The sequence below is a fragment of the Sceloporus occidentalis genome, unplaced genomic scaffold, assembly GCF_023333645.1.
Source record: "Sceloporus occidentalis isolate IW3139 unplaced genomic scaffold, rSceOcc1.0.p SCAF_19, whole genome shotgun sequence".
Taxonomy (NCBI): domain Eukaryota; kingdom Metazoa; phylum Chordata; class Lepidosauria; order Squamata; family Phrynosomatidae; genus Sceloporus; species Sceloporus occidentalis.
Genome location: NW_028316999.1, coordinates 4,942,350 through 4,968,521, shown reverse-complemented (window position 1 = coordinate 4,968,521; position 26,172 = coordinate 4,942,350). Strand labels below are relative to the sequence as shown.

General features: G+C 38.5%; 1 protein-coding gene across 1 annotated transcript; it reads right to left on the bottom strand.

Annotated features, from left to right (window-relative positions):
* Window positions 1–3,690: 3,690 nt before the first annotated feature.
* Window positions 3,691–24,569, bottom strand: LOC149302334 (1-acyl-sn-glycerol-3-phosphate acyltransferase epsilon-like). The gene is made up of 8 exons (XM_089482664.1): window positions 24,351–24,569; window positions 20,691–20,757; window positions 20,088–20,203; window positions 19,377–19,466; window positions 13,643–13,733; window positions 12,228–12,389; window positions 4,555–4,678; window positions 3,691–3,916 (listed from the first exon to the last, which is right to left on the bottom strand). The coding sequence occupies exons 1-8, from the start codon at window positions 24,567–24,569 to the stop codon at window positions 3,691–3,693; spliced, it is 1,095 nt and encodes a 364-aa protein (XP_089338790.1).
* Window positions 24,570–26,172: the final 1,603 nt, after the last annotated feature.

The following is a 26,172-nucleotide window of genomic DNA, read 5'->3' as shown; positions in this document are numbered from 1 at the left end:
TGCATGGGATTTTAAGTAGTCACACAAGTAGGGATTTCTCACTTAGTAACATAAGAAATGCATGATTGACATTACGTAAACATATTACACATGTAACAACTGTATGAAGCGTCAACATCAGGCACAGTTAAATTATACACACACGTTTACTAAGTTTTGCACTATGCTTACATATTTGTTTTAGATGTATATTTTATTCTAAATTACATCTATTATAGATCGTTAGGTATGAGTGGATCAATAGGCAGGTAACTGTACCCAAACAAAAGCTCAGTTAAAACATGAACATGTATGGTCCCAAAGATAAACTTGCAAGCGTTACACTAGTGTTGAAATGGGACAGCCATACAACCCACACCTTAGGATGTCTATTTCTGTAATATGAAATGAACTGCCAAATATTTCATACTCTTAAAAAAAAGATGGTCAGAAGGTTGACTATCCCTGGAACAGAGCAGAGATCAAAGCACTTGAAAACATCAGGGACACATTACTATCTAAAAGTGCGTGTACGCATAAATCTTCCTCCTACACATTACAAATCTGTCACTTAAGCAGCATTGTGTGTCATCCCAATGGTTGAATTAGTGCTGTTTTTTCACTAGGTCTAAGTGGACATAAATTTTGAGGCTCACTGGAATGTATAGGCCCTCAGACATACAGATGAGAATGGTCTATATGTTCTATACTACTACTAAATAGTTCCAAGTTAAATCTTCAATGGAAAAGTACCAAGATACAATACAATTATAATATATATATATTATATGTATTATATCTCAGACAGCCTGCATGTCATACAATGCCAGATGCCTTAAAAACACATTGCAGTGTGCAACTCTATGTAAACAGGATTCAGTACAGGATTACCATTACATGCCAAAATAAATGAGCTTTGCTATCTTTCCTTTTTTTAAAAATAAACAATAACAGTAACTTTTTAAGTATAAGTTTACAGTGATATGCAAGATATCCAAGTGCAGTGATAGAATGAAGTGCACACTTGAAAGTTGTTTTTTTTTTTAAAAAATATGGAATATTCACAATTGTGTTTACGTGACAAACACGGCATTTTTCTTGAAGAGGTGCCATGGTGCAAGATGTTTTATGGGCAGTAACCAACTAGACTTAACCTAGAAACACTTCATAGGAGCTAGTAGACACTTGGCCAAATAATGCACACTGCACTCGAGTGTCCAGCATGTCACTACCGTGTTTAGCTTACTTTTAGTTTTAAATGAATAAAACCCCAAGCAGGTGCTACAAAGGCCATTTGGGGAATACATTACACAGCTTATTAAAAATTTGCTAACAACACATTTCTCATACATTTGTTATCTGTAATACGAACAACCATAACGCAACCATTCTACTACTGTTAACATGCAGTAAAAGTGGACCTGTTAATTTCCTTCATTTGCTAGATGTATACATTAATAAAAACAAGGGAGAAAAAAAATCATAAGAAAGTAAAAGCAGTATAATGTAGCCATATTGTCTTAGACTTAGACCTCATCAACATACTCAGTTCATGTTCAGACTTGAGAACATTGAGAGTTTGTATGCTTGAAGCATACATTCTGTTGCTATTATAACCTATGTAAGGAATGGATCAAAGGACACTGAGGTTTATTTAACTGTGCTGTATTTGTAACATATTAACCTTCTGACTTCACTGGGTCAGCCCCAGCGTTTTGGTTATACTTCAAGAAGAGATGGGTTGAATCTAAGTAAGGCATAGTTAGAAGTCACATGACATTTAAGAAATTATTGATCAAACTATGCATTACACATAGCCACACCATGCAAATAGAGAAATTCTACAAGGTTGGATGTATTCTGCAGTAACTATGAAGAAAGTCCCCATCTGTAAATAGAACACAGAACTCCAAGAAAATAAGTTCTAAAAATATGATCTAGGAAAATTATATTTTATTGGTGAACAAAGCATTCATGAATAAATCAGATGTGATTGAGGTCTGGCTTTTGAACAAAATACATAGATGACTACAAGAATTTTCTGAACACTGACGCTACATCAATGGTGCACAGCCCCAGTTCTTGAGGGCCAAAATTTTTGGATCTCCATTAAAGAACTTGTTTCCAGTATATACTGGAATATTTGAGTCCTTGAGCACCAGAGCTGTCCAGCCCTGCTCTCTATTATGCAGGTGGAGAGGTCCAACTCAATTTTCAAAGGCCACAGGCAAGCCAGCATTTCAGCATATGTCTAATAAATGTGAAACATTATGCCTCACCACTACACACTGAGTATTGGCCTAAGATGGTGGGATGTCTCTGGTCCTTTGAAGTTCACACTGTGGCTTTATACATAAACTGTGAGATCATGGCACTCTTCTGAACACTATAGCATGTCTCTATCCTAAATCTACATGCTAGAGATTAGGCTCGGCCCTAAACATTGGTACATCTAATTCAGCAGTAATGTATCTTTCACTGTGACCATTTGTCCAGGTGATGCAACAAATGTTAGTCTTGTTAAAGTTTTAAAATAGCTTTTTAATTTGAAGATTTTAAGATTCATCCTCCCACCTAGTGAAGTCTGATGTGTGAAATTAAGCTGCCAGAAAGGTCCTTGGCGAACTGAGGCAAATCCAAATCAGTGTCACTCTCTTACTGTTTCTATGGTAAAAGATGCTCTGTCTTGGAATTGGAAGGCCATTAATTCACTCTAACCATCTGGTTAAAGAGTTTATGGGAATGGCTTGTGGCACTCAACAATTGTAGGATCAGTGGTTTCTATTGCTGTATTTTAATATAACAAACATACTTTGGCTCACTGTAGGAGACCCAGCTACACAGCCAGAGAAAGCTGCTTATGTCTAATATAAGCTACTTTCTTAAAATTATTGGGGAAAGGTAAAGGTAGCTTTGTCATTTCCAAAAAGCAGCCAAGACACTTTTATTGGCAATTTGTAGGTATTTACGTAATAATCATTAACGTCTAAGTTTGGCTTGGGTTTTGTTATCAGGACAAAGGGGGGGGGGGGGAAAGCAGCCTTATGATAAATTAAACACAAGAGGCACACGCATTTAGATGATATTACCATATGACAGGGGCCAATGGTACTGGGCACCATTATTTGTATAAATTTAATATCGCTCTGTACTATTGCTCTGATTGTAAAATAAAATATATAAAAAGGCGCTGCATATAAAACTCATCTCACAAAAAATATATATAAACCAGTATTAAACATGCAGTAAACAAATTAAACAAACATGCTTTTCGTTGGATGCAGGGTTTAGCACTACAATTACAAATCATTTTATGTTTTCCTGACTTGGATTAGCTGTTGATACAATGTGCTATGAATCCTGGGGTAGGAAAGAAGGGCATGAACATGTAAAATAGTTTTCACAAACATGCTGTCAATAGAGCAGAAAAATGAAATATTTTGTTATCCCAAAGATAATGTTACGGACCTCAGCGTTAAAGTTCACTTTCATACAGACAAGGTGTTTAAAGGCTTGGAATACAGCGTCTCAATATAAAACACGTGGAGCATGCATTCTGTCACCAATATCCCCATGGCATGGATCTTGCGTATGAGACATACATTCTATTTTATTTAATTCCGTTATGAGTAAGGCAGTATTTACAATGTCTTCATTTTATGAAAAAAGGTTTTGGTATAATGTAAAGCTGATCTTCGATAAACAGTTTGCTTAGGCTTTGATGCTGACCCATAGACATCCAATTAATGTCCCGTATATCCATGTGTTGATATAAAGTTTTCTTCCGGTTTCTGTACATAGCATGCCAGCTGTCAAACCAGTTAAAATTAATAAGGAGGGGACAGTTCTCTTCATGCTAAGCTTGGCAACGTGCCCCTCTCCAGGAAACTTATTGCGTTGTCCTGGATCAGCGGCTTCATAAAACTCTGTCATGAGCCTAGGATAAGAGGAAACAGCATATAGTGAGCAAATGCATTTTAAAGCACCTTAACATCTCATCCTCAAATATCCACCCAACAAGGTCTTTAATAACCAGGAAAAACATCTGCTGGATCATTTTACACATGGAGATTTTAGAACTCTTGTGTGACATGCCCCACTTGATGTCATATTAAAAGGCAATTAATAAACGAAGCGTCAGTTGGTGGAGAACAGCCAACAGGTCAGTCTGAACAACTCAAATATAAACAAGGAGGTCAGAAAAACTTTAATACAAAGTTCTCTATCCTGAGGCACACATGCTTTTTCTTATGAATCAACCTGACCACACACAGTGTTCTGAAATCTATGGACCACCAGTGGTCTCAAGTATGATATGGTGAGTGCAACTGAGAATGCGTGTGTCTGTAGGCAAAAAGCATGTATGTGGAAAAACAGTGTGGGAAATAGGCATAAATAAAGCTACCACAGTTGTGTAGCAGCATATTGCTAGCGTATTAAGATGATATTTAGGAACTGGTGCACTTTTGTAGTGGACACAATTCTTACTTTAATTTAACATATTGTACAATGGTAACATCTAATGACATAACTGTACAGCTCAAAATCAGTACACAAAGAAAAAAGACGACATACCTATCCTTAATTTCAAAGCGCTCATGAAGCCATCTTCTCATAAATATCTGTTCTTTGGGGATATCTTTTACGTCAATGCGTTCCACAGCTATGTGAATCCTTGGGCATTCTCTGCACAAAAATTCTAAAGAACAAATACAAACCAATATTTTCTGTTTAGAGGAAACTGGTCACGAAAAATGCTTCTGCTAAAAGACTATCACAGTAACGCACACCCTGCCAAGCAGACATGTAAACCGTGTTATAATGAAACCACTGGAGTGGATAGTGGTGTAATAATGCTTTAGGCGTTTTGGAAAATACCTCAATTTTATCCTTAACTGAAATAAACACATAAATGTAGTATAAAATAAAAAAAGTAAATACAGCAACGGTCACTGAACATGATTAGATACGCACAGAACTGGGCCCGCAACTTAGCATTTTGGAAGCAAACTAGCATTCATTAAGTGGTTACAAGCATTTTCTTCATATAACCCTTAATAGAATTGGAGATTAATCTAGCCTTGGTGCAGAATTAATATGAACTTTATTAAAGACAACTGTAAAATTACTATTATCAGTGCATGCTCGAAGAATAGAACTCAAAAGGTAAAATTGACATAGGACCCAGGTATTTTTTTGGCCAGAATTTCACTGAACTAGCCAAATGAAGGCCAATAAACAAAATACGAGGACTTTTCTGAGTAATAGTGTATTGTGGAAAAGCTGGTATGATTAAAATAAAGTATTGCATTTTAACCTCGGAAAAATTCAATATTGGGCAATATAGCCACCAATCCACATTGCATGTATTTAAATTTCAGAATGATTTCTCATCATATGCTTTGTATATATGCGAGTAAATGTTCACCGTCATTGCAAAGTGATATGTTATATTATTTTCAAAGAATAAACTTTACACATACTTACTTGAGTTTGCAGCTATTAATAAGGCAGATAAAAAAACATGTGTACACTTCTAACAGCTGTCACTGGAGAGTGACGTTCTAAGCCATTTCTCTACAATATACCGATAGTATTAATCCTACGGAAATTCTCATCATAACAAATCATTTATCGTTGTGTTATCTTTGTTTATTATGTACTGTACAATTCCAAAAGGGGATACGTTTGTATTGAGGAAAAGAATACTCTAAATAAATGTGTGTGTGAATATAGATAATATATTAGTTACATTTTACATGGATAAACAAAGGCAAATTTTGTTTTCACAGCAAAAATAAGGAACCATAGTAGAATTGAGTACCAAATGACTGGCCTCACGTAGGAGACTTATGATTTATCTAGGATAGCCATGAAATTCATATAACACTTTCATGCCACAAACGTAGTTTGTCTAAAATACGTCACGACACTCAGAAATAAAAGCAATCGTCGCACAAGGCTGGCACTGAAAATACAGCTGTGTTCTTTCAATGAAGCCTCTAGAGATCTGTTTTTGAGATCTGGGTATTTAATCTTACATCAGTAGGAGTCCCTAGGGGACTGCAATTAAGGATAAAGAGTTTGGTTCCATTCCGGCAATACAGGGCACATCATTTACTCTGGAGCTACACAAGTGGCAGTTACACAGAGAAACATAGATCTTCTTAACTGTGAGAAATCGGCAAAGAAACAAGTTCCTTTTCCACAAAAAGAATTTGTATATTATCTTGCCTAAGACAGACAATGTCTGCTACACCAAAATATACACAGAGAGAGGAGGTTTTGTGTGGTTGAGGAGGACCTGCACTGTCCACGGTACTTGAGAAACGATGGCAGTCTTTGGGAACTGCCAATAGCCCTCCCGTTGTCAGAAGTCTTCCATTATGATGGAATCACACATGACTTCCTTTATGAATTAATGCCTCGTGCTCACAATGAAAGTGATGCTCCATTCAATGAGCGCTGGACTGATGACAAACTGTGTACCAGAAGAGCGAAATGCTAGTATACAAGGGAGGGCTGGTGCCATCTGGTGAAGGGACAGGTAAAAGCCAAGCGACCCCCATTTGCCTCATGTGCCGCCCCCCCCCCAAGCTAAATGACATGAGCACTGGCAGACAGATTTACACACACATTCATCTTTACACAAACTTACACGCTAACCCATATACTCATGTGTGTCATTTTGTGTGCTCTGAAGGTTTCAAAAATGATACAATAACCTATACATGTGGGGTATTTCTATAATGTGAAAGGGCAGCTGAAAACATTTTGGAGACGGACATTGCTAACCAACACAAAAGCTTTTTGGAAGAAAAATAAATAATGACTAACTTTGGCAAAGAATGGTGGCCAAATGGTTGTGTAACAAGAGCCTTAAAGCAATCCAGGTTGTCTACTTTCCAGAAACATACCCATGGTGGTTTATTTACGGTTTTATCTGTTTGTGATTACCATTACAAACCATAATACTGACTGTGAAAATAAAAAAATAAAAAAATCTTTGAAACAATGTACAGTGTCTAATGTTTGATGTATAATTGCCACAAATGTATATTATTATATAGTTATGGTGGTGAGAAAAAGGTGATGGAAAACCCTTCCACTTAAAATTAAGGGGTAGTAGAAGCATTATTAAACACTCCTCTACAGACACCAAGACATGCCAGAAGGCTTGTTTTTGCCTCAGAAATCTCATGGTGCTGCCACAACTAAAAGGGATTCTGGGAGGTGCATGAAAATAAGGTCAAAAGGTGATTATTGTTGACCTTATTTGCATGCGCCTACCCAGAATCCCTTGTAGTTGTGGCAGCACCATGAGACTTCTGGGTTGTCTGGTGACTGTAGTTGAGAGATTAATAATGCTTCTACTACCCCCACAAATGTATAGTAATCCTTATATATATGGAATTCACAAACTCAAGTCAACTTGGTCAACTCAGCTACTTTGGCGACAGGTATCATAGCAAAATCATGCAGAAAATGTGGCACCTAATTTTTTTTTATATATATTAGTCATACTACAAAAGAGTGGTGTATAATTTTTACGGGTGGCGTAAAAATGGAAAAGGTTAATCATAGCTAAACACTGGTTTTGATGTATAAAGTACCCTCTGTAAAGAAGGGGTTGATGTTTGTCTAAGTGAAACACCTTTGCTGTTATTCGAGTTTCTGCCAAGAGCCAAAATGGTGGTGGTGGTGTTTTGTTTTTTTTTTTGTTTCTACCAAGCTCTCCCACCATGTTCCAAATACATGTCTTTCATGTTTAACATTAATTACTGTACAGTAGCAATGCATTTACAAACAAAAAATCTTTACATACCATTGACTCCTTCATATTGCATAATTACACTTAAAGGAACAGTTTAAACTTCCTAAAATGCCCACTAAAGAAGAATGCAAATTAAAGTACAGTGTGAATACTTTAACATAAATTCTTCAAATAAACCCACACTTACCTGAGGTAAGAGCTGCAGCTTCTCTCCTGATTATTGCCACTATTGGGCTGCTTGAGTCAGCCATTGGCAGAAAAGTGCACCCGTTAAAATTAATGGGATCACTTTCTGTGCACGTGCACAGCCGGCAGGGTTTGCCAAGCTGGCACTGGAGGAGGCAGGAGGAAAGTATGTCATGTGCACAGTGATGTGTTTGATTGAACACGTCTTGCATGCAACATAGCTGTGCGGTGGGGAAAGGGGAAAACCACATTGGGATTTTGAAGAACATCATGAAACTGTATAGGGACACCACAGCTATCATATGCATTAAAGGGCATATGATGACTAGACTGTCCCTTTAAGAGTAAGGCAATGACTGGACGCATATATTATTATTCACCCATTGCAGGGCAGAAGGAAGCTACAACATACCTAATCTCCTACCATACTAAACAGAAAGGTTGGTATGTTCAATGAGGTGTGCTATAAAAGACAGGCACACTGTAGTAGAACATACAGACCACTAGACACACAAATGTTTTGTGAGACTAATACACCAAAAGAAAAGTCATATCATAAGCTGTATATATGTAATGTAGATCAAACCTTTCCCAATATCTTGGGTAACGGCACACGAAAGCCCAAACCTTCATTTTCATACACTGGGATAGATACCATTCCAGACACCTTCCGCAGTGCAAGACTTTAGCAGAACCTGCTCAGTGAACACAACAGAATCTCCTGTTTTGATGAGAGGAGTAGCATTAAGTAACTTTATTACATTATAAAGCACAGCCATGTCTCTTTCATAACTTCCTTTGCTAGTGAAACTACTCTATTGCTCCATCCCTTGTAGGCTAACGGCATGGATGTCTGCCGGCACGGTTCAAGCATGCACATTGCACCTGGCATCTGAATAAATCAAGACCACGGTCACTGCAAATCCTGTTCTCTCATTAATCAAAGATTAGCACTTCATTTTACGTACATTTTAGTTTACTGAATGTCCATTACGTGTAGCAAAATAAAAAAAGGAAAAAGAACAGAAGAGCATTTCAACAGTTTGATAAATTACACCGTCATTCTGTAGCAAAACATAATTACATAAAACCACAACTAATGGGCTGAACATAGTTTGTCACTCAAATACATTTCAGCTTCAAAGTATTAAGTTAAAAACCTTACTATGGATCATATACAAATCTTACAGTTGAGTGCTGTAATGCTCAAAAATATTGCCTCCACGTGTTGAGACACCAGTTTAATGGCATTTGCCCCATTAACTTTCATTTTCTGCTACCTCCTTATATGCAAGTCTATTGGGAGTAGGACACACAGGAAGCCTACTGGTAGCCACCACTCATAGTACAAGCTCTGAAGGTACACAATGATAAAGGGGTGTGTACACCCAAAACGTTTGTGCTTCCACCCTATCCGTCATCATACTTCTGAAACGTATGGATTCACTTGCAACATCCCTAGAGCGCTGTGTTCTATTTTCTTAATGTCTAGAATAGATGCTCTTATTTAAATATTACTGACACCTCTACTTTTATAGAATGTATATTTAATTACTTAAAACACTTATCTGACACAGATGAGGCTACCATGGTGCAAAAATAGTCTTTCTTCCCCAACTTTCCTGCTCAATTAGCCAATGAAAAAAATGGAAATAATTGTCACTGCTTGACAGTTAAAGTAGCCAATCAGTGACAGGAAAGTGCTCCCTCTGGAATCAATAGGAAGACTCTGCACATGCCCGCTGGCATCCCGCACGCAGAGGTGATCACAACATGTGCAGGAGATGCATTTGGCCGAATGCATCTCCTGCAGGGAATTTAGCTGGGTGGAGGAGAAAGGGACAAATGTATTGGGGGGGATTCTGCAGTATTTACCCATACATTTACAAAACGGTCCACACAAAAATGTAAAATGATGGCACCCATACCATATGAATTAAAGTTCAAAGGATGCCTGGAGTGTCTCTTTAAGAAAGTTAAACTTTAGACACAGAACAACATTCCCAAAGAGGTAGTTCCAATCACACCTTAACACCTCAGACTTGTAGACAATACCATGCAAGAGGACAGTGATAATGTGCTGATTAGATGAAAAATTGTAAGAAAAAGGGATTTTTACACTTCTTTGCTGTTTTTTTCCCCAAACAGTAATTTTCTTTTCTCCTATTTACCGCTCACAAAGACACTTTCCCCTCTCAGAACAAATAGTGTTTTCTTTGGAAACCATGATATTGGTATCAATACAGACTTTACTGTACACAGCTAATTGCTTTTGAAGAAACACTCAACATATTTACTTGCGCTGTGTTTAAATGAAAAATTTTCCCCCCAAAATGTGATAGTCCGGGACGGTAGCCTTAATAGGGATACCATATCTCTAAAGTATATATTTCCAAAAAACAGACAACTGAAGGCTATGCTATCACATTATATACCCATTTTACATGGGAGATCAGGCCAGGGGTCTCCCTTGCGAGAACATGTGCCCTTTCCACTAGAAATATACATTAAAAAGAAAAAAAAACAAAAATGATTGCAAAAGTTCATAAATAAGGAAAAATAGTGTGTAAAAAAGTGAAATATTATTCTACTTATGGGATATGTTGAACATAAATCAGGGGGCAAGAAAAGCTCCAGTCACTTGGGGGGTGCAAACTCATCTATTAAGTAAAACTGCTGTTTTCACACAGTAAGGTGCCACTGGTGTGAATAACACATTCATGTCTATTACCCCTGAAAACAATAACATGCATGTCTTTTATGGTATAGACAAGATTAAGAGGACCAAAACGATCCCTTACGCACTACATTACTTTTTATTATAAGAACACTACTTTTGGGTTGATGAGCAGCAAAATTATTTTATAGAGTCTTCCATCGCTTTTTTTTTTAATATATATATTATATATATACATATACACACACATACATATATTTTATATGTGTGCGTGTGCGTGTGTGTGTGTGTGTGTATATATATATTTCTGGTTCATCCATTCATACATTATATTAAAAAAATATTTTCATCTGAATACTTTGCTACTATTGGTTGAACATAAAAATCCTAATCTGAGTTATTAGTAATTTACATTAAATTAGATCTCAGTTAAAAGGCTAAATATTTACTAAAAACAAATCTTAATACTATACGAGTTCTTCCCTTAAGATGTTCTCACTGAAAAATGTTCAAGAACACTGAATTTCTTGGACAGTGGTTGAAATGTTTTGAATTTAAGACATCCTAACCTGGTCCCAAAAACATGAAATAACACGCAATAAACTACGCAATACAAAGAAAAAAGGTACACAGTAGGCAACATTTTTATGAAGCAGTTTTAACACCACTAATAAATTCACATGATAATTATAAGACAGTCATGTCACAACATCACTTGTCCTAGAAGGTATTTGGCACTGACATGCAAAGCAATACATCTTACTTGAGGCAAAGCCAAATTAAAGCAGTTTCAAGAAAAAAAGGATTTATCATAGATCAAGCAACGCAGTCCTAGTTTGAAAGATTCTCGCCAGGTATATAGCAGCATTTTTAAAGCAGAGTCTACATGAATATATTAACCTGAATCTGTCACTTTCCCTAGCCTACGTTTCACAGTACACTGGTCTTAATGACCACAGTGAACAGTAACCTCTCAGGATGTGCCTATATCTCCCCATTAAACCCCAACCCAACCATCCAAGCCCTTTAATGCATATGAAAACTGAGACATGTGAATACATATAAGGACAAATGAGAATCCCCTGTATCCATCAACACTTCTTCCAAGCAGCTCCAGTTAATAACATTGCAGAACAACGCATCTCGCATACCCACACCCTGATAGCTCCGACAATGGCTAGTGCAAGAATTCCAGGGGGTCTCATGAGAGCCCTGGTTACACACGCAGAAACCGCTTCCACGGATTTCAGCAGGAGCTTTTTTGCCAATGACTGGCAGGGGTATTTTTTTTATTTTATTTTTTTTAAGGGGGGTGGAATCGGATGTTACTGTACTTACAAAAGTAAGTTAATATGCATTCTTCATTGGTGGGGCTGTGTGGGACATTAAACTTCTCTTTTAAAGGTGCCGTGCCACCATACCGGTTCAGGCATCCTTAGAAGATGGAGCGAGGGAAAGAGCAGGTCAAAGCCATTGGTGATATGCCTACCTTACAATATTTTCAAACTTCTTTCAACTATCATACTCATCAAACAAATACACTCTGAAAAGTACTGTAAGTTAATGGTAGAGTCTGTGTATTCACCCTCTAGAAAGAAAAAAAGTAAGCACCTGCCATAGATGGAGCCTCCTTCCTTTGTCCTTCTTCGGTAGTCGTTCCCTCGTATGCCACTGTGATATCATAAACTGCATCAAGGTGATCTTGCATTGTATCAATCGCAACGTGGGTTGCTTTCACACGTGGAGTTAACACATGCTTCAACACTGGAAGACCTAGAATGACATTTTACTATGTTATTTTGCCCCAAAAATGAATATTTCTTGGGGGTTGTCGTTCAACAGGAAACTAAAAGGCCACAGGTCCCTCATGAGTATTTCATACCAATAGGTGCAGGTCTGGGAGTATCACGCTCAACTGTCAAGCGTTGTAGCCAGGCAAGAGGGCATGGTTACCCATAAATGTATAAAACTGGGTAGGAAGATGGCAGAGCTAAACTGTGCAACCCCTACCAGGAGATTAAAAAATCCTGCTCCAGAGGCAGATCTGCATAGAGAACACTAATTTATGTAGATGTTTTCAATGGAATTTCTTTAACAGTAATGGTTCACTATAATAAATGTATGGGCAGATCTAGATTGTAAGTGGCCATGAATTAAAAACTCACTACATTACTACACCTACATTTGACAAATGTGAAGTCCAAGGCATCTTGTCATATGAAAAAAAAAAAAGAGAACTCAAACAATCTAACCCCTTTTATGTCAAAGGCGTATCATATTTTTTTTTTTGTTTCCTCTCCAAAGTAGATTGTACTACACTGTGTTTACAATGGCTTTCAATAAATATCATGGGGCTGTACAGTAGATGCAATGAACATATATAAACGATCATCAATGCTCCATTATTAACCAGTGAGCAAGGTCAAGCCAAAAACCATGACCTGTCAAGGGATTAAGACACAGAACTGACAGTTTACAGCCGTGGGAATGGTGTTTAAAAACCTCAAACGCTTATTTCACCTAGATATGAAATCAGTAATACTAAACAGATGCAGACATGCTTTTGTTTTAAGTGATGACTGAGCTACTAATTCATTACTGTCATCAGAAGGTTGTCTGAGGATAAGTTTACATGCTTTCTAATGTACGTTAAGCCATATCAGACACACATAGACTTACATTACAGTGTTCACTGTTTTAATATATATGACACTTTAAATGAAAGTTTTTAATCATTTGCTTTTAGATCGAGTGTTGTACAAAGATGTGCGATGGCTCCACCATGTTTTGAAATAGTGCAGACACATGCCTGAATGTAAAGGGTTTCAATTCTGGATAGATATACCAGTGATTCCTAATAGTGTTAGCAAAGAGTGGACAGATTACTTGCAAAGAATATAGTAAACATACAACATTTTGCATGGACTGGCCAAAATGAAGTCAAAATCCCATTATCAGCAACAAGCTCTTTCAGCAAACTTGTGTTGTATATATATGTATTACTTATATACACCAATTAAAATTACCTTCTTTCATGGCAAATGCTTGACTGTCAGCAATGACCTTTGGGATGCCTGGGTTGTAACGTGTTCCTTCTGGGAAAATAACAAGATACATCTATGACAGAAGGAGAAAAAATTCGGAATAGATAAAAACATATTGGCAAGGGTTTTAGATTTGTAGCTGTGACAACTACACAACAATTTGTAGCTGTGACAACACATATGTACAGTAAAAGACATTACAAACTAAGTAAATCCCCCCTAATAGTGATTAAACAGCCACACTACTTTCTGGAGAAACAGAACACACATGCTGATGCCTGTGTAACACCAAGACGACTCAACCACTGAAGTCTTCAATATCATTGGAGAGCATCAGAGTTATCTGTTCAGGGCACTAATTGTTCAAAAGCGTTCTTAGTATGAGATCTTGCTGCATTCATCATAGCTGATCATGATAGATGTCTTGAATTATCTATGAACATATGCAGCTTATTGGTGTTGGCCCTTCACGATGCTTAATGAAATCAAGTGAAGTGTTTCTACAAACTTCTACAAGTCATCTACAAAAGTTATTGTTTAGCAAAGAAACCCCAAGCATACTGTGATTATTTTCTAAAGCATGTCACAACTGGCATTTGTACTGAGAACTTGTATACAAAGACACATGTCTCTACTCTAAACCATGTCAGTAGGTAGCTTCCAAATCCGTATAATTATAAGAAAACACAGCATAGACACTGCTGGAGTTTGGATTGTCTACAGCCAGCTCTGCTACCAGGAGAGACAACATACCGAGGAAAGTGGTTATTGTAACATAACGTACTCTTCCTTTTTGTTGACTCTCTTTAGAGGACAACTGTGCAAATGCTACTATTAATATAAGTAAGGTTTGGTCAATTGTTTTCTAGAAGAGAAAACATCTTAAAAAAGAAATTACAGTCTCTTAAACTGTTAAAAGGTGAAACCTCCCCTTGTGTAGCCTGTAGATGTTAAATATACTTAGCAATGTGTGAAAGAAAACTTAACAAAGGTGACGTTTCAAGCACAAAGTAGCATTAATAAAACTCAGATTCCAAGTAGCTGTCTGAACTAATCTGTGCTACCGCAAGAAACCTTGAAACCACTTTCTGGCAGCTTTGTTGGTTTAAATGAAAGAATCCACAAAGTAATCCTAGGAGAATGCTAGTTCCTACATACGAGCTCTGATCCTTTCTCCAGTTCTTTTCATCTAGGGATTTATCTGTCAGCACAGTATGAAGGAATAGTTCTCTAATACAAGGCTTACGAATATGATACAAGCTTTGCAAATGCTTAGTAACATAAGCCCAAGTCTTCTGTTTAGTTTGGGTCTGAATTATTGGTCTTAAATAGCATAAACCGATTGTTTGCTCTTGTGGAATAATTTAACTCACAGTAGAGGGAGAATTTACCCAGATGGTATCAAACATATGCTTGCTTCAAAAATAACATGTTCTGCTGAGTGCTGCAAACACTTTGATGGACACACTTTGTGGGAGCACCTTCTTTGTTCACTGAGTGATCTCTTACATGGTGAATGCAAAAGTCAACAGAAGATCAGCCTACTTTACAGATTTAGGTTTGTCTCTATTTGTATTAACATGGAAGGTGGCATCTGGATTATGAGTTTCTTCTTTGGTTTATTTTACAAGATCCAGGTGAACACCTTGCAACTTTTATGATTTTGTAATTCGCTACAGATAACACATTTAACTAACATTCTACAAATGTAAGTAGAAAACCACTGGCTGGTAATTAAAAAGCTACTAGCCCTAGGCCAGAGAAATTTAAAAGGGGATAAATAATAATTAAAAAAAGTCCGTAACAAAGGGTCAAAGGTGCATATGGTGCGGTTATCAGCCCGTGCAAGCGAGCAAAAAATGTGTCCCTTTTGAAAACCATTGTCTAAGCGATCAAAGGATTTGCATGGTAGGAACTCCATGTAGAACACCACCTGCACTTCAGGTGTTAGTTTACTTTTTATTGTATTTTTTAGTTTGTTTTTCGCAGAAAGAAAAAGAAGGCAGTATATCACAGTACAGCATGACATAGAATAAGATAGTTGTGTTCTTCTGCATAGAAAAGGTTTGATGTTTGGGTACCCATCAACCCTAAAGGAAGAGGCAACTCCAGATGGCATGCTGGCCACGTGGAATTTGCAGAGGTAGTCTGTCTGGGCAGATCAGAGGATCGTCTGCCAGCCCATGATCCCCAGTGTATCAGGGGAGTTATAAAATGTTGCTAATTCAACTCCAGTCTTACACACACACATATATATATATATATATATATTTATTTATTTATCAGCAGTCACACTCCTATCATGCCCAGGCATACCCAGATTCCAGCATGTACTGGCTGACTTAGCATAGATATTAGTGTGATTGCTAACAGCAATCACACTCCTATCATGCCCAGGTTCTAGCATGTACTGGTTGCCTGGGCATGATAGGAATGTGATTGCTGTTAATTATATATACACCATATATATATTAATATTGTTTTTGCATTTTCTGTCCAATTTTGGTGTGTTAACCACACTTTTATTAAAAGTAAGTAACACACCAAAACTGTACAAAAAAACCCCCAAACAAACAATATTATATATTACTAACAGCAATCACACTCCTATCATGCCCAGGCAGCAAGTACATGCTAGAACCTGGGTATGATAGGAGTGTGGTTACAGGCTCCCTATGCCATGCCACCCCCCTATACACACACTTACACATCCATGCTATCACACACGCACTCATTCATTTACTCATTCATTCACAGATCATTCATTCCCCTAATCATGCATACTTGCTCAAACATCCTCACCCTTACCTGAACTGCAGATCTCTTACTCATAGGCCTATATTCGAGCCAATACGGTATATTTTACAGATCAAAAAGCTGCACATTTTCTGATCCTAAAAGGTGTGTAGCTGATAGATCCACTATCACGAATTCTAGGTTTCTGTTTAACATATTTAACCACTTTTTTTTTGTCAAGGAAATAATTAACGCGCGTCCCAGATTTTTGGCAAACCCTTTAGAAATACTTGTGCGTCTGCAAATTTGTCCAGCACTTGCTGGATACAATTTAGGGTCAACAAAAAGTGAGGGCTTTAGTTTTATTCTAACATACAAGCCAAAGTCTAACCAAACAACAAAAAAATGATACGTTTTCCTGTGCTTAACATGTCAGTTAAAATTTATAACCATTAATATGTTTTTTACACAAACCAAGAAAAATCATGCACTAGAGAGGGGGGGGAAATCCTGTTAATTGACACATCAAAGATTCATTTTTATGATAAAAGAGAAATAGTGCCAAATATAAAGCCCTTCATTGCTGAATACTTCCCGAGGCCATCGTATTACTAACCTTTCCATTAGATCCCACCAATTCTGATATACTGAGAAGCTAGTATTATTAGGGGAAGAAACTGGAACAACTGGGATTTATCAGCTGTTGTCAAGAAACGCATAAAGCCACAAGTCAACAAAGCAAAGAAACCAAGAAACTATTACATCAAGTATAAAAAGTAAAATAATCCAAAGAATTTCATTATGATCCTTACTGGAAGTCATGGGAAAGAGGTTTTTGGCATAACATTCTTCAAATATAAAATTATCGCAATTTTCTTGAGAAAAAAAAGTTGGAATTTCATGTCACATTAATAAAATGTTAATTGAATTTATAGCTTCATGTTTCAATTACTCACACATGATGATGAGTATTTTCAAAAGAAAATGCATTTGCTGTGAGCCACATCACCCAAATTTAATTTGTTAATAAAAAAATTTATATATATATATATATATATTTATTTAACAATACGAAAAATGCATATTAATTTAAGAGGAAGCTGCCTACCTGTTCCTATTTTGTTGTTGATCAATAATAGAAAAGCTTGCCTATGGAAATCAATGGGAGTGCTTTCTGCACGAGTGGAGCCTTGGGGAGACCACCATGATACTCTCACATGAGCCAGCGCTGAAGCTGGCAGGATGCAAGTATACCACGATGTTGGCCACAATGTTTTTGGCTCCATACCTCTTCTGCTAGCCAAGGAGCCAGAGGATTCTGTAGAATACCTCCCTGTATTTGCAAGGAGTGGAGGTTGATGGGGAAATGCATACGACAGCAAGAGTGTGCCTTTAAGTTAATACCTGTATTATAGGGCTTCTCATTCAAAAGATCTTGCATCTTGTGCAAGGTTCATAATTAAGGATCAAAAAAATGTGTCTCTCTGGTCACCTAGAGGAAGACCTTCTCCATGAGGGCTAATTTAGTGTCCAGGGTTTGTAGATTAAATATCATCAGGGAGTCCTTTATGTCAGTTTAATTTATGTGCCCATTGCTATACATGTATTTTACCTCCTTTATGTAAATTTCCTAAATCAGAAAGATGTCAGTGCTCTCCAGCTCAAGGATTCTGCCTATTAACATGGGTTCCAAAATCCTTGCACAATAAATATCGTACCGTGTCAAGATGTCTGTAGAGAACTCCAGAACTGGAGAAGTGACACCAGTAAGTCTGATATGTCCCACACTCAGTATAACCACCTTGAAGGGGACATAGCTAATCTTCAAAGTCTATCTTTGAAGACATGCCGTCTAGAATGGAAATAGCATGTCTTCCTCTCTAATAAAAAGGTACGTAGCAGAACTAGGAAGACTTGCATACATAAAATATATGAGTAAAAGGACGTCTCAGGATCAAAGATCCATACTGGCCCCATATGAGAAACATGAAGGAGGAATCAAAACATCCTCTGTGTTTCTTGACAGGGCACACTCTTGCATAGTCCACATGTGCTCCGGAACGTAACATACATACACAATGGAGCCCGTTTACGTTAAAACAGGAAGACGCGTGCCCTTGCTTTTGGGATTTTTGGTTTTCATACATGTTCACTGTGAAGGAGCAGGGTAAACGGCCTTCTGTTACACATATCTACAATCCACATTGCCTCCCAGATCTAGTGGAGATTGTGCTGCCAGGAACTACATACTCAAACAGTAGTTTTTAACTGAACACTTTACATTTTTAATTGAAAGTAATCTGCATTTAGTTTATAGAGTAAACCTTGCACAAATTATAAATATAAAAAGAATAATTTAAAAAAGCCCCTTTAATTCCTTATTTTTCACTTTGAGCACATCTTTGAAGATACACACTGCATCCCGTTTCATTGCTTAGTGGTGGTGCTGTCTGACAGTAAAGAGTAACACTCTTATTATATGCTACTATCAACAGATTATACGCTACCATCAACATCTGAGTAACACAGCTCCAACACAACAATCTGTCACCCAACATGATGGTGGGCAACAATACGCGTCCTTTAATCTTGGTGTATTATGACATCATGCCCAGCTGCCTCACACTGCAATCTTGTGTGCATATTGCATTACCATTGGCTTTGACAGTTGCATCAGCAACCACCTCTAACACATCTAGTAATATATTAACAGCATGCTGATTTCTGACTTTTTAGGGTCATTTTCAATGTTTATACAAACCAGTACAAAAGATATTGGATGTAGGTTATCCTGACCTACATGCCTCTTGCACGTAGGTCCCACAAAAGTTATGTTGAAATTATTAAAAACATGTATAGCATGTATATATATTATTATATAAAATACTTTTTAAAATGTGGAGAAACCCTGATGGGGATAAAAAGACATGAGTAAATATATCAGTGGACTGCAGAAAATTATTAAAAACAAAATGCTTACCTGAGTTTCTGCTTTGACCTGAGACCGCAACTTCTCTCTCATTGCTTTTTCATTAAATTTGGCACTTCTTTTGACATAGATTCCACCATGCTGTGGGAGATATAAACGTATATCCAAGAAACTCACTCAATAAAATCAGTATGTGCGCGTGTATGGAATTGCCATTGCCATATACGTATATACACCTTCTGTAATTGAGCCTTTAGGATGAAATCGTCCCCAGATTATGCATTTGTAGCCTCTTTGAGCAAACACTTTGTTCGGGAGTCCTGAATAGATCACCAATTTGCTAGCGAGATCCATAAACAATTCCAAATGCGATAAACATAGAATCTTAGATGATAGGTACAGTAATATAGGCGATAAAGAGGGATAAGAGTGATAAGTGATAGGAGTGTGTTAAGTGTCAGAAACCACAACCAATCCAGTTCTGTCTTTCTGTATCATATAAATATTTAATCAATAACCTGTTATAAGCAAGGATTATGTAACATGAAAGCCCTGGTTTATTTTTACGTTGCTAATGATCAGACACGTGAACACGCTTAAATGTGAAAGAAAGGTTAGACTGGTCGAGGGTTCAAATCAAAATGGTAACACGTCATAGTCTTAACCGGTCTGCTTCTGAGCTTAAAAAGCACGAACAAGATAATATCCAGTAATATGCACAGACAATATTTACAAGGAGTTTGTCACCGGCTTTTTACGTACTTGTGAAAAATACCAGCCATACAGGGGGAGAAATTTCAGGCCATCCTTCAGAACGTATCGGACATGTCCCAGGGCATTTTGCTGTATAGCCATCATGTCGGCGATGATCCAATCGACTATTAGGAAAACACACATTTGTAGCTGATAGACTCACCCTTGGTAAAAAGTATGCATTTATAACCATTCAAACCATTTAGAAACCTAAAACGTCAGTTCAGGAGCACATGTAATTCATTTCAAAAACTAGGAAACATTTCTGTATGTTTAAATAAAATAGTGCTTATGTAGAAAATTGAACTCCGGTGCAGAGTTTGAAACAATGTCTTAACACTACAGCAACCAATGAGCTGGCTGAACAAGCAGGATCTACATTTCACTCTTTGGTACCAAATTACTTTGCACAATTATATATATACACTTTATCATATCTACGAGCCCTATGCATAAAAACAAAAGACAACAGAGTAGATGGGAGAAACATCCTATCACATATAACTTTAATATTTACTACACTTTTACAAATGGTGATTCGCATACACTATTTTTCAACAAGTTTGTAAAGGAAAGAGTCACTCGTGATCAAATTTAAAATGTCATACTAACCTGTGCACTGGTGATTGGACAGGTAGACGATATTCTCCTTCTTTGGCAAATCACCATACATTATTATCTACAAAACAAATAGAATTTGAATTAAAAACAAAAATACTAAAAAAAAATGAATGAGAAAAATGTGTTTTAATGTTTTGGGGCGATTCTGGCATAACATTTTTGGCCGCTAAATTAGTTTGCTGCGTTATTATATTTAACAGACACCTTCTCAAATTGTAATTTACAGTACACCTCTTTGCCGTTGGCTTTGTCATTTAATTGTAGCAGGTGTTGGTTTTAGGGATTCACTCACTTGCAAATTTAGCATTATCTCCTGGGATTAATCACTGGAAGAATGATTTAAGATTTTGTTAGTTCTCGAAGAAAATCATATGCAGGGTAGATCCTGAGGTTCCAACACTCTTCAGGGTCAAGTGACACCAGAATCATTTAGCAGTACAGCAACCAAGTCAAATAAATCAGGCCTTGGTCTTACACTTGTTCCCAACATATTCTCCAAATGGGTTCAGACATAGACCGTCCTTTATGGATCAATAAAATGAGAGGGACTTATGGGGGGGGGGGGACTATGTGGATATGGAGTTGGGATAAATACTTTTTCTTGGATAAATTTTACCCTTTACCGAGTATTATTATTATTATATTTTTATTAAACGCCAACAAATTATGCAGCGCTGTATAATTTAAGTCGGGCAGTTAACACATAAGTGGCATATGTCCGAGTGAATGTCATTCAGTTGACAACACCATGAGCATTAATTTGACCGTGTGGTACGTTTGCACAGCCAAAAGTATAGAGCGTAAGTGAGTCAGTGGGGCCTGGGGTTTTCCATTATATATCAATTTGGCTGAGGGTGGTCAACCTGAACTTGCAGACACAAGGACCCCATAGATTATATCAAATTTCAGGCCTTGATGTTGACCCCATACGCCTTGAGCGCCGTATTGTTCTGGAGATTTAGAACAGTCAGTTCTAGAGAGATTTTCATAATAAATAGGTATGGCGGTACCTGACAAGGCGCCTGCTTTACCCAACTCAAAATAGAAAAAGGCTCCAGGCACTCAAGGGTTCCACTCAGGCAGGTTTATTTCAAGGAGAAGAACAATGAGGTCTTTATCAAACTTGATAAAGACCTCATCGTGAGGTCGAAACGTTGTTGTTCTTCTCCTTCAAATAAACCTGCCTGAGTGGAACCCTTGAGTGCCTGGAGCCTTTTTCTATTTTGATTTACTGGGGAGCTGCCCCTTCCTGGCACAGCTAAGCACCTGAGTTCCTGTGGGGAGTGTGTGGAGATTCCTGATTCTGGTGACTTGCTTTACCCAACTGACATCACCGTGTGACCGAGTGTGCTCTGAGTTAACATTTATAGGAGATCACTGTATAATGCGTTTAACTGAGCAAAAAGAAAAAGACACCAGGAAGGTAAAGCACTCAGATTTAAAACGCATTTAATTTAAAGGGACAACACAGCTATCACATGCATTAAAGCACATATGATGGCTGGAGTGACCTCTTTACTGCTAAGTATCCCGATGATTACTCCTGTACATTAAAGGAACGTCTTTTTACCCGACCATTCCAAAGTGCCCGTGCGAGTCTCTTGGCATCATCCCTTCACAGCCGATGGCCTTTGAGCCTATTCGGCTGGCCAATAAACTGTTGTGCCAAATGACATCAAAAGGCGTTCTATCCTGAAACCTGTTTCAAGGGGAAGAGAATGTTGGTGATCGCTGGCGCCGGCACACGAACTCCAGTGCTGCTTCCTGGGAGGATTTTGTTCCTGCGCTGCCAAAAATCAGAGTACATTACAGCCATCACTACCATTGCTGTTGGCCAAAAGAATTAACTCTTGTATGTTAAACGCATCCCCTGACCGAATAAACACGCTCGATTGGCAAGGGCCCTCCTTTACTAATGTATTAATACACAGTGTACACCAATCAAAATGTCTGTACTTACACGGCTGCACTTTGGGTACCTCCTGCTTAAAAATAAAATAGTGCAGTGCACTACAGAGGTAATAATACTCACTTTTCTTCCACCCCAATGCAATTAAAGGATATATATATATATATATATATATCTCAAGATTGTAAGCAGGGCTCTCTCCACCTAATGTCTCGGTTTGAATATATGTATTGTAAGAAGTGCTGCCTAAATTGTTGGCTATATATTTGTTCCTATGCAATATGTTTTAAGGTCTTCCATGCCTTAAAAACCAAGGAGCATGGCTTGCAGCTCACACACAATGGCTGTGAAATGTGATCCAGCCGATCCTATCCTCTAAAGAGCTACTGACTTTGGCTGCCATTCTTGACGGTGACCTTGTAAGACCAGCACTTTAAATACTGGATTTCGTTTTATTTTTCACATAAAAAAAGAAAAAGAAATTTAGTTATCTTTTGCCCACTTACTGAAAATACAGGAAACCCGCGAATTTAACTACACTAACTCCCAATATATCAGTAATTTTACGCTACGTAACATATTAAATGATACAAAGAGAGCTTAAAGTGTCCAATTACTTTTCAAAGAAACTTCATGGTAACATCTGTCTCTTCCATATAATATACAAGCGTATTATTGTAGATGCAGAGTAGATGGAAACCAAAGACACATGGGCCATGCCTGCAGGATGCCTCCATCCAGCCCAAGGTCAATTGAGGGATGGAATCACAACGTGCTACACTACAGAGTGGAACCATGTTTTTACGCCTGTATTAACTCATTACTGTCCTCACTAGCAGTTAAATAGGAAAATTCACTCCTGGAATGTGGTTGTAGTGTAATAAACGATCACTGACAAAATGAACTTCCAGCCAGGAAGTGGATGTAAAGTACAGACCATGCTGCAAATAAATGCCTCCAGTAACCACGTGGAACAGTAACATTCACCCAATGTATACAGAATAATGCTATAGAGTAACAGAGAACCGACCCATTAACCCTTCTCCTTCCAGGGACTGCACCAATGTAAACTACTATTAACCCTTCTCCTTCCATGGACTGCGCCAATGTAAACTACTACTAACCCTTCTCCTTCCATGGACTGCGCCAATGTAAACTACTATTAACCCTTCTTCTTCCATGGACTGCGCCAATGTAAACTACTACTAACCCTTCTTCTTCCATGGACTGCGTCAATGTAAACTACTATTAACCCTTCTTCCATGGACTGCGCCAATGTAAACTACTATTAACCCTTCTTCTTCCATGGACTGCGCCAATGTAAACTACTATTAACCCTTCTTCTTCCATGGACTGCGCCAATGTAAACTACTATTAACCCTTCTTCTTCCATGGACTGCGCCAATGTAAACTACTATTAACCCTTCTTCCATGGAATGCACCAATGTAAACTACTATTAACCCTTCTTCTTCCATAGACTGCACCAATGTAAACTACTATTAACCCTTCTACCATGGACTGCACCAATTTGAACTACTGTTTACCCTTCTTTTGACATGAACTGCACCAATGTAAATTATTAACCCCCTCTTCTGACATGTGCTGCGCCAACATAAAGTTGCCCGACTTGTTAATGTAAACAATTTACCCAAAATACCACTAAATGACATCTCCAATGGTCTCTGACCTACACTGGCACAGTCCCTACCTCACCCCATCCGTCAGAGGAAAGAGCCCTCACCTGCACCCCGGTGTAGTGCTGGAAGAAGAAGAGCACCAAACTCTGGTAGAGAGTGTAGAGCCGGTCGTCCCCACGTCGGTAAAGCCTCTCGGGCAATACGGTGCTCAGGGCCCTCCAACAGCCCCAGGCCAGCAGGTAAGTGGGGGCCGTCCCCAGCATGACAGCCGCTGGCAGCATGTAACGCAGGGAATAGGTGTGAAGCACGGCGGACAGAAGCATGGCTGCACCTCACACATGCACCCAGGCAGACGGGAGCTACCGATACTGCACCTACTGACAACCGGCAACACGTGAGAGGGCGGGGCCGGGCTGCCGGCTGACAGGGGGCGGTCCCGTAGCTGCACCCGGAAATACTTGGCTCTCTGTGGGGGAAAAAAAAGACTCCTCAGATTGACATGCATGGGGATAACAGCCGTCTCGGCTAGCGACACCACGACGCTTTCCCTGGACACGGCGGCAGGAGATTTAAAAATAAAAAAATGAATGTGACCAGTGTGCTAGGACGTCACATCGAGCGTAAGAGGCGCAGCGGCCATCTTTGACACGGGCAAAATCCCTGACGTTGTCACAGTATAGTAGTTGTGAAGTGATTCCTGTGCGTATACGATAAGGCCAAATGGTACACAAGTCAGACAAAAAGGTGGGCGTGAACCTGCACTCTAGTATCAGCGTGCCTAGTGCTTTCAAGGTCAAAGGGACCACGAAAAATGTTACTAAACACATTTTAATATTCTTGGAAAATAAATAAAATTCTTACATTTTTATATTGCTGTCCATTCCCATTATTCACACAGTGACTGCAAGATTTTCTATACAGAATGGTCTTATATCTCCCATCATTTCGATTGGCCAAAGAAGGTGACTTGTTTAGGGGGGCGTGGTTACAGGCATGGCTTCACAGAAAGTTTTTGTGACTTAGTAACCTAGTAATAGCTGCACATGAAGAGCTTTGCAAAGTTCAAGTTAAAAAACACATTTTAGAATGTTTCTATACATGCTAGTGAGACATTTAGGGATGATTCACACAACACACCCAAAAAAACATCCTGGGAGGTATTTACATTTTAATTCTCAATATACACTCACTATAATCTCTGCATTATAATTTGTTTATTTTTTATATAGCGCCATCCTGTTCTGAAGCCAGGGCCGGCCCAAGGCAAAATGCCGCCCCCCCCTTATCTACCCTTCCTCTCCCTCCGTCCTTGCCACCCCCCCCCCTTATCTACCCTTCCGTCCCTGCCGCCCCCCCCCCTTCTTGTACTTACCTTTCAGCAGTCCTGCGGCGAGTCTCCCTGTTCGGTCTCGGTGCCGGCTTTTAATGCTGAGCGGTCTCAGCATTACAAGCCAGCACCGAGACTGAACAGGGAGACTCGCCGCAGAGGAGAGAGCGAGGGGCGCCCCTTTCTCTCTCTTTCGCTTTAAAAAAAAAAAAAAAGGGCTTGGGGCGGTTGCCCCACTCGGCTCCATTGTCGGGCCGGCCCTGTCTGTAGCGCTGTACAATAGGTGGACAAGACATAACAAGTAGTATATAACACAAAAGTATGACTTCCAGAAACAACAGGAGGGGCCCTGCTGCATTTGTGTAAAGGGGATCTGCCCCTCGTATTTGTGGAAACTGTTTCATTTAATAATAATAGTGTTTTAAGAAAATCTGGTTTTTTTCCCCGAGAACAACTGGCGGGAAACTGAATTCTCTGGTTCCAAGCATTTCCCACTGATCATTGACTGTAAAGATTTGTATAATTTCTGCATGTTGTTGACATGTTCTGTTCAGCATAACCATATGTCCTGTTGTCAGGGGAGTGTCCCTAGGTTTTCC

Excerpts from the sequence above, each read along its gene's own strand:
- LOC149302334 (XM_089482664.1), bottom strand. The coding sequence starts at position 24,569 with ATGCTTCTGTCCGCCGTGCTTCACACCTATTCCCTGCGTTACATGCTG. Across the intron at positions 13,734-19,376 it reads AGGTCAAAGCAGAAACTCAG|ATGTATCTTGTTATTTTCCC; the intron begins GTAAGCATTTTG and ends CTTCTGTCATAG. Across the intron at positions 3,917-4,554 it reads CGCTTTGAAATTAAGGATAG|GCTCATGACAGAGTTTTATG; the intron begins GTATGTCGTCTT and ends CTCTTATCCTAG.